Consider the following 9,773-nt stretch of genomic DNA (forward strand, 5'->3'; position numbering starts at 1 on the left):
GGGCCGAGGAGAGGACGAGCGCATTGTCTCGGGCTTCCATGTTACCCTGATGAACTGCTGATAAACTGGCAGACAGACATGGAGCGGCCTGGAGAACGCATACGCTTTGTGGAGGATGTGACTTTTTCATCCAAGGTCCAAAATAGTTTCCACATAGAGTACAGTGTCATTACAAAACTTGTCACATAGATTGTCTTGTCTGACGTTTACAGTACAGCGGTCGGGCAAAAATTTGAATTCCTCAAATTTTCCCACCCCATCTCTGTAAAAAAAAAAGTCAAAACGACTGCGTTTAATTTCACGTGTGCCTTTCGAGCGCAGCTGTTGTCTTTGCAGACTTTATCTGACTTATCAATCAGCCTCCTGAGGCCTGTGCTGGACTTTTAACTTGTCAAAACACAATTTTAGCAAGTCGTAGTCTGGCGCTAATAAACCCCAAACATTGAACTTTTTATGAACTGCTGTCGGATTTTTTTTTTTTTATAAGCACCAAATTGCTGGTTGTAAGGAATAATTGGGTTACCACTAGAAGAGCGTCCAGTACGGGGCAGCTTTCCACCCAGAAGAGCACAAAAGTGGACATAAGACAGAAGCTGTAGAGCTCAGCCACTAAATTACACAACATTCCTGCAAGAGTTGCAGGTCCACGCCATGTGACGCGGCGCGGAGCTTGCGCAGGGCACGGAAGATCAAGTGGAAAGCATCTTTCCACGCGGACGTCTGGCAGCAGATCGGCCGCAGGCCCCCTCGGCTGCCTGAGGCCCCGTCGCACTTTGGATTTCCACTGGCCTTTATTGTCTTGCGACGAGGCTTGACACGATGCAGGACTGCGCCACATGTAAACTTAACACCTCAAAAGCAGACGCCATCGCCATGTGAGAGAGAATTCTCAAAGCTTGGTGTCTCCTCTCTCTTACGTTGCCATCGATCACTGCAATGTGTTTGTCGGGCAAAAAAAAAAAAATTGGTTGGGTGGATTCGGTACATAGATGGATACGTGCGAACGTGGAGATGGAGAGAATCCAAAATCCCCGTTCCCGATACGAATTGACGGTAGAGAACGGGCTCCGGTTGTTTTCTCTCAAAAATTTGGTTTTTCGTGAAGCATTTTTGACTGCTGTGGATGGATGGATGGATGGATGGATGGATGGATGGATGGATGGATGGATGGATGGATGGATGGATGGATGGATGGATGGATGGATGGATGGATGGATGGATGGATGGATGGATTAACATAAGGAAGGAAGGAAGGAAGGAAGGAAGGAAGGAAGGAAGGAAGGAAGGAAGGAAGGAAGGAAGGAAGGAAGGAAGGAAGGAAGGAAGGAAGGAAGGAAGGATTACCATATGGATGGATGGATGGATGGTGGATGAAAAAATGGATGGATGGACGGATGGATTCATGTATGGATGGAAGGATGGATGGAAAGATGGATAGATGGACGGATGGATATCATGCCACACTTGGAGAATCATCGCAGCCGACCCATTTAATGCAAATGACCTTTCAGTCATTCACTTAACTGTTCACTAGCGTCACTTTGCAGGGAATAACATTAGCCAGCAGGTGTACCTAATAAAGTGTCCAACGTGTGTCCGACACATGGACCCCAATTCTCCTCGTTAAGCCTCACACAAAGCAGGAGCCCCTTCACCTCCTCCCCCCTAGCGAATCTTTTGTTTTCCCTTGTCCGACTTGGAGCCACGCGCACACACACTTCCCAGACCTTCTCGCTTCTTTCCGGCTTGATATTGCTGAAAACCATATGGAGTGTGACATCATGAGGGCCAGGAAGCAAGGGGAGAGATAGAGACAAGCTTGCCAGGTTTCTGCGAGGTGATGTCAGCTGCAAAGCACTCTGGGAGGCCCATCGGGGGTGCGCGCGGCGGACGTTGGAAATTCTATCCCTCCCCTTCGCTTTCTATTTCATTCCCACCTGGATAATCAGGCGGGTGGAAAGTCGGGAGGTGGATGAAAGGTACGTGTGCACCTTGAAGGGTGAGGAGGGGGGGGAGACTCGAGGCCAAATAATTAGCGGTTACACGGCAGGCCACGTCATGCCAGCTCGCATCGACTTCGGTGCCAAAATATCCGAAGAATGTTGCGTTCAATGAGTCTCATGTGCGGTTGTTACTTTGCAATGTGTTGGCCAGGCGTGTCACCTTCTTGAACGACCCCGAGTGTCTTCAATAAGGTTTATTGATAACAGAATTGGGAATGTGCCGCCATCTTGTAGCCCTTATGTACCACTATAGTTGTGCCGTATGTATTTGAGGCTCTCCCCCCCCTCTTCCCCCCGGATACTCTTTACGGCTTGTGTGCTGCGGCTCGCTGACCTCGCTCTCAACCCGGTGCCACCCAGCCGGTGCATGATTTAGGCGCGCGAGGGCCCTGCCAAAACCCCACAGCGCCACATCTGCAATCCATAAACGCCAGCCACTCTCCCACATTCTCTCACTATTTTTTTTATTTTAATTTGCAATTTTTTTTTTACACACACCCCTTTCCCCTACATTCCTCCAACTCCTTCCGCCCACATTTTTTTTTAAACTATTTTATATATTATTATCATTATTAAAGCTGGCCCTTGTCTTATCTCTCTTGCCGTCTTTTTCTCCTCTTCCGCCCTCTTCATCTGCGTCCAATGGAAAAAGATCTCACCCGTTATATCTTCAGCAGGGCGCCTTCCAAGTGTGGTGGCAGTGAAGTGGGAACCGCAAGACATTCTTGGGCCAACCAAGCACTAAGTCACCAGCATTCATGTCTCCTGACTGCAGACATGTGCCAAACACTCAAAGTCACGGCTTGGATTCGGCGCTATGTACCACGTTGCAGTTGGTCTTCGGAATTGAGCTCAAAAGGGAGAGACGGGAGGAATGGAGCGTGCGAGGGCATCCCAATCTGGTATAGTGGGACCTTTAAGTGTGCCAAAAAAATAGCTGAAGGAGGATTTTTTTTTTAATCATAGAGCTAGAAACATTTTAGAGGTGACAACATGCAGAAAAATCTTGCATGACCTCAGCTCAGTGAGCATTTCAAGCTGTCATTCTCAATCTGCACCAATAGTGGCGTTCTGGCTCCCTCTAGTGGTGTGTGAAAGAATCAGTTCAGTTGTATTTAACTTGAAAGTTCCAAATATTAGCTTTTTTTTTTTCAAAGAGCTGTTTAGCTAAAAATTTTTAATCACTAATCATTTGTGATACATATGAATCGAATTACTATAAAATATTTTGTTGAGGTTTGATGACAGTTTACGCCTGGAACAAATGAATTCACTTTACAAGATTTCCTATGGGAAAAACAACATGGAAGTCAACCGTGTTAGCCTTTGGCGCATATGTTGCTGCATTTAGGGGATATCCAATTGCGCCTACCCTCGCCGTGACCTTGAAAACGCACACGTATCGTCGTTATCACCTAATTCGTGCAAATAAAGTGAGTGTTGGCACAAAGTATGCCGCTCCTCCAAAAAAGTACGATACATCACTCGAGTGTATCGTCTTTCTTTTCTAATAATACTTTTATATTTTGGAAGGGGGGGGGAAAGCACAAGGTGAACTTTTGCTCTACTTTGGATCACGTTGCCTCCATCTCAACGTCTTCGCCCTGCGCTTGCTCATGCAGACATCTTGGCATGCCCGCGGGGATGAATCATGTTTCTGCAAGCATGCATAAAAAAAAAAAAAAAGGAGGAGGGGGGGCTGCGATTTGCGATAAATACTCAGATTCATAAATCAAGCATTTCCCCCGTTGCATTTTTTTGGCCTTGGGTCTTGACAGCAACAATGAGGCTGTGAACTGCACGCTGAGGAAGGGGCTCCATCGGGTCAAACGTGGGGCAAGCCACACTTCCAAACCACAGTTTTTTGGGGGGCATAATGATTTCATTTCTCAAGGAGTCAGAAGAGGCGACAGCTCAAAGGATGTGTGCACAAGTATTGTTCTCATGGAGGTGCCAGGTTTCTTTGCTAAGCTGCGATGGGTTAAAAAATAAATTGGAAGGCTTTTTCCATCCCTCTCACATACTTGAGCTATTGTTTCATACTGTAACCAATTTGTTATGGGACAAGTGATTAAATACATTATACAAAACGGCTGAAGTGAATTTGTGAATTCAGATGAGCAGCTGTATTTTTTTTGAAAATAGCTTTTCGAACACACATTGGTATTTTTCTTATTGATATTGTTACGAAAACAGCAACCAGATGGGTGAAGAAGTCAGCGAAAGGAAAAAGCCCTGATTAAAAAAATACCAGTGTGTTCTCGAAATACTCAAAGATTTGTATTGTTAGTCATAATTTAAACAATAACACATTAAGCGAATAATGAAAATAGATGAATAAAGATTGATGAAATCAATATGGAAGTTTTAGTTGTCTTTATTCTGCAACTTTTTACACAGGATCATATCTACTCATGGAATATTTATACATTGCTGCCCTCTAGCGGACAAAACCAAGATAGCAATCTAAAGGCTCCAGAGTCAAATCAAAAAGTGTGCAGGGTTCAATTCAAGATGGGATTTTATTCTTTTGGAAGTGATGATACCAAATCTGAACGCACTTGTAGGTCAAATGTATAAAAAAACTCAACTGGGCGTGTCCCAATCAATCATAAGCGGGAAAATACATGGGAGTCTGATTCAAGACTAATCGTGTATTTGTTGTCTACTCCATGTCCAAGTCCTGCACGTCCACCGTGGACTCCCGTTTGAACCAGGGCAGAGGCAAAGGCACGTAGGGGTCGTACGTCCAGCGTGGGTAGATCCTCTTGTACAAGTTCATCAGCACCGTGTCTTGAGAGCGCAGCTGACTATCAAACACGCACTTCATGTGACCGTGTGTTCCTGTTTAAAAAACAACATATGAGTTTAAAATACACAGTTCCTTTTTTTCCACAAAAATGTATCTACAGTAAAAGTTTTTCTTACCTAAAGCTTCCTTAATGTGGCCCCTCCGACCCCATTTAGTTCGCAGCTCCACAGGTTTGAACCACATGATGTCATCTAGCACGCAACGGAGACAAAAGGAAGTCGTACTCGGTTCGGTGCAGGAGTGAAAGTGAAGAAGGCTCACCTCTGTTGAAGAACATGTAACGCACGACGGCAGAGCGCCGGTTGATTTTGAACGGGTGCCCGCTCAGCACGATCCTCTTGAGCACAACGCGCTGAGGGTCACAACTGAGCAGGCTGCCGGTCGCCACCAGGTCCTGCACGCCTATACGGACATAAATAAAAAAAGTGAAAAGTCTTAATATCACAATAAGAGACGTTTTAATTCTGTAATATTCCAGAGAATTGAAAAATTCTATTGATCTCACCATCATCTCTCTGTTTGAAGAGCAGGACTCCTGTTGGGGGGAAGGTGATGGGCGCGTACACTGACACCACCGAGGGGGTGTCGGGCATGAGGAAGCGCTCCATCTTGTGTTTATCCGCTGAATAGCAACCACAGTTAATCCCTCAGTAGTAAGCTTGCACAGTCAGATCTTACCGTCCATCTTACCTGAAGTGTGTTGAGAGAAGATAGGCGAGGCCCTGAAGCGGCGAAAACCGCAGTGGAGCACCAGCTCCTCTTTGGATTTGATGGGATCTACGTTGCTGGGGTGTCTCCTTACCAAAAGGTGCATCACTGACATCTAAATATATTTTTAAATTTAAGTTAGACTTGCTTTTAAAATGGACATTTTGGTTGAAACATGGAGGTGCACAGGGACCTTCTGTTCATGAGGGAGAAGAGACACCAGGACCAGCGGCTTGCCCGCCTGCACGCCTTCCATCACCGAGGAGGGCACGTCACACACGTGGAGCGTGACGTACCAGCCCACCTGCAACGGCAGAGCGTTAGGACAACACTCTAGAATGATCTAGAACATTTTTTTTACCATGGCGCCTTCCTCCTCTTCGGCGGCTTCGGCCAGGATGCGGCGGCGGGTACGCTCGAAGCTTTGGAATTGGAAGATGCGCGAATAGTCGTGGGGCAAGTTCTCCATAGGATCCCAGGGGGACGAGCGGAAACTTTTAAGACCCCTGTAGCGCTGGAACCTGGAAAAAAACAATAATAATAAAAATCAAGCACCCTAAATAGCACACATCGGAACCCACCTGATTTTGGCGGCCACGTCGAGAGGCGTGTCCACCTCGTCGGGGAACATCTCGTTGGCTCGCGCCTCGCGGTAACGTTTGAGATCTTCCTCTTCGGCCACCTCATCCAAGTGTTCGTCGTAGCGCTGGTCGGCCCCGGCTCGCTCCGTGGAGCACAATTCTTCTTCCTCTTCCTCCTCTTCTCCATCATCATCGTCCTCTTCTGAGGGCAAGTCGGAACCTCCGTCCTGAACAAAGAGGAATTTTTTTCAGAATGTGCCACCTGTTTTCAGCGTCACTGTTCTGTATCTCCAGCACCCGCGTGAAAAGGAGGAAGTCAGCAATTTTTCTTTGACCTTCAAGTGCCACCATGTAAAGATAAGTTGCATCAGGTGGTTTCGAACATTATATCCCCCAACATTCCTGTACGAAAAAAAAAACGCCATAAAGAACCCATTGTTACTCACACATTCTCATGTGTGAACTTCAACATCAAACGATTTTTTTTCTTTTGAGCAAAGCTGGAAATAAATCATTTTGGGCCAAGTCTCCCCCTCCCTTATTGCTTAGGCCTCCCCGCCCGCGTCCAGACAGGAAGCGAGTTGTGTGCGTCGAGCAGGAAGGCAGGAGGCTCCTCTCGGGATGGCTGCTCCAAAACGCTATTGTTGTGGGCTCGGGCCCACCGCGGCGGACGTTTCGATAAACAAACTAACAGCACCTTGCGAGTTTGAGTCACGTATGCACAGGAACACGCTAGCCACATTGTCACAACTTTAAATTTCGGAGATGCAAATATTTGTCAAAGTTGGATTTAGTCATTTAAAACAGAACAAACAATTTGGATAAAAAATAGATTTTATTTTTTAAATTGCAACAATTATTGTTGCTGTAATTATTCCAAAAAAAACAGGAATACAATTTACCTGGGATTCATTGTCAGGGGCCTCATCCATCATTTCATCGTCGCAGTCATCGTCATCTTCGCTGCTTTCATCATCCGGGTCATCGTTTTCGTCGTTATCCACAATCCACGCCGCTTGGTAGTCGGACGTTCCCTTTGGGACTTTCATCACGCGTTTGTTTTTTCTGGCCTCTAAAAGACACCAATTAATTTTTAATGATTTCTGTCAAACCGAGACTTGGTCCCATTTTGTACCTTCAGCCTCGAGCAGCTCTGATTCTGTAGGCCAAGTCTGCTCTCCATCCATCGGGTCCACCTCAGCCTCAGTCTGCAGGCTTTCCCTACAAGAGGGGTCGGCTTTCATCAGCACCCGCACAGGGGCATCTGCTTCACCACCATCCTGAAAAAGAACCCACAAACATCAATTTGTAAAAGTTCTTAGTGATCAGTTTTTAATTTAAATCCTACCATCATGTCAACCGCCCCATCCTTGCCGGGCTTGCTTGCTCTGGGCACAGTTGCGTTTAAGGGGAGTGGGTCCATTGGGGCATCGATCTGGCTCAGCTGGAAATCTCCGTGTCCGCTGATGTGCACGAGCCTGTCCACTCGAAGAGGCCGCCCACGAACATACCCAGAGACGCAAAGAGTGCCGAGACCGGCGGATCCACTCGGCGTAAAAGTAACATGTTGGGCCAGGAGATGGGAGCGTCTGGACCGGAAGCCCAGCTTTCGTTGTCTCTGCGTTCCCAAATGTCTGAGCAGAAGGGTGACGTCCTGCTCCGTGTCCAGAGAGAAGAGCCGAGCCTCGGGGAAGCGGATTTCTGTGACTTTGGACAGGGCCCTGCGGCAATCCACCTTCTTCTTTACGGGGAGGTCGGACACGCCCTGACACACAAGAGCTACCAAGGGTGTGGATTTTGATGATTATCAATAAACCTTGATGATATACAGATTAAGACGTGATAAAGGTTGATCTTACCATAGCTAGGGAGACCCTGGGCAAAGAGACAGGAGAGACAATAGTCTCCATAGCTGTCCCAGCCTTCAGCAGAGTCCAGCACAAACACAAGGCTATCCGCCATTTTGGCTACATCGAGCAGTGAATGCATGTCGTCTGGGGAGAAAGAAAACAAACAGGCAAAAAGATGTTTTGTAGGAGGGCGGCGAAGATTCTAACACAGAAGCACCCATCCATACCTGTGTTGGTTCTGAGAAAGGTAAATCTTTGTTTAAACCGAGACACAACCAGTCCAAAACTGTCACTGGCGCCGCTGACAGAGTGCTCCTGGTGTACGACGCCGCCGGCGCCCTCTTGACGAAGCAATTTAGTTACAGCGCCGGCATCGACTGCTGCGTGAAGAGACACCACGGCCACCAGAATAGGAGGACCATCTCTGCTGCCTAAACGCCGCTTCTCTGTTAGGACCTAGGAGGATAAAGAATATATGCATGGGAGTTTTGTAGTATTGGGGATGTGGACCTCTCGTGGACATGCAACCTTATTGATTAGCATTTAAATCAATACCATATCTCGCTTGTTCTTGCGTAGTTGATTAGCTTTGTTCTTTCTGTCAATCTTTCGTTGCTCTTTTCTCTGTTTTTTCGTGAGGGCTATCACCGACACCCTTCCTGCAAGAGATCGTTTAGATGTAGTGGGGGAAAAAAAACACAACACTAAGCACGGATGTGAAATATTCAAATTGTGTGCATTTTAAATCAATGTACACAATAATCACATTAGCATCTCTACTGACATTCATATCCTGGTAAAAGCACATTTGTTCAACTAGAGGTGTAAACACGTGTGTTTGGTTAGCCGCCACAACACAGGTTAATGAAAGCTAGCCCGTGTTCTATTCAAAACAAAACACTCGCCTTTATTTTCTCTCTCAATTTCGCCTTTCGTCCGATGCTTGCCATGTTTATGACCTTTGTTTTTCTGTTTATAGACACCTGGTCTATGGCCTTGTTGTTTTTCCCCTTGCGCGACCATTTTTCGACATGTGGGCCGGGACAATCGGTCGACTTCCGCACTCGTGACGTAGGGTCATGACGGAGGAATTGCGTCATAGACTTCCGGGATACATTTTCAAAATAAAATGCTCAATGGTACTCCTTCAAAATAAATGCTTCAGGAGTAAATAAGAATACGTATGTTGCCGCCTAACTGATCTTTCTTCCACAAAGGAATTAAGGATTGAATGCGTTTTTAACATGATCCAAAGAAGCCCTCTAATGAGGTGAGTTATGTAACAAAATAGCAATTAAACCATATATTGCTTTTTGTCACATTAAATTGGGAATCAGACAACAATAATATCTAAGAATAAATAATATGATGATAATAACCTAAAGTGCAGATGTTATGATCATAACAATAAATGATAATTGGGTGGATCTTATTCAGAATGCTTCAGTCTTCTTCCAAACAATAATATATGACACATCAAGCAACTGAATTCAAAAATAGCATGCACAAGCCCTAAGGGAAGAATGTCATGCCTTTGTCTTCTGATGAAAGATTGGAATTGGAAGTTGTCTGTGTGGGAAGCCAGTTATTGGGGGAAGTCCATTGTTGAGGATGATTCTAATCTGATTCAAACCTGATGATCCTTCTCAGATAGTACAAGTTTGCCACAAAAAATCAAATTGCAGATGATATTTTTGTAACTAGAATTACAGGTCATTGCAATATTCAGTAACACTTCCAATAAAAAATAATAATTAAAAAAAGATTGCTCAAGGGCAGGGAAATAATATTGTCGAAGGAAAAGTTCCTTTGCTGTGGG

At 45.7% G+C, this 9,773-nt stretch overlaps 1 protein-coding gene across 1 annotated transcript; it reads right to left on the reverse strand.

The window, feature by feature from the left end:
* Window positions 1-4,364: 4,364 nt before the first annotated feature.
* tsr1 (TSR1 ribosome maturation factor) lies at window positions 4,365-9,035 on the reverse strand. The gene is made up of 15 exons (XM_088381837.1): window positions 8,860-9,035; window positions 8,510-8,613; window positions 8,182-8,410; window positions 7,964-8,098; window positions 7,453-7,883; window positions 7,240-7,384; window positions 7,007-7,176; window positions 6,105-6,331; window positions 5,885-6,044; window positions 5,717-5,827; window positions 5,506-5,638; window positions 5,321-5,437; window positions 5,077-5,217; window positions 4,932-5,006; window positions 4,365-4,847 (listed from the first exon to the last, which is right to left on the reverse strand). Exons 1-15 carry the CDS (start codon window positions 8,975-8,977, stop codon window positions 4,669-4,671), a joined length of 2,475 nt encoding a protein of 824 aa, XP_088237963.1. The 5' UTR covers window positions 8,978-9,035; the 3' UTR covers window positions 4,365-4,668.
* Between the last annotated feature and the right edge of the window lie 738 nt (window positions 9,036-9,773).

This window comes from Syngnathus floridae, chromosome 7, assembly GCF_059516105.1.
Source record: "Syngnathus floridae isolate MCC-2025c chromosome 7, RoL_Sflo_1.0, whole genome shotgun sequence".
Lineage (NCBI taxonomy): Eukaryota > Metazoa > Chordata > Actinopteri > Syngnathiformes > Syngnathidae > Syngnathus > Syngnathus floridae.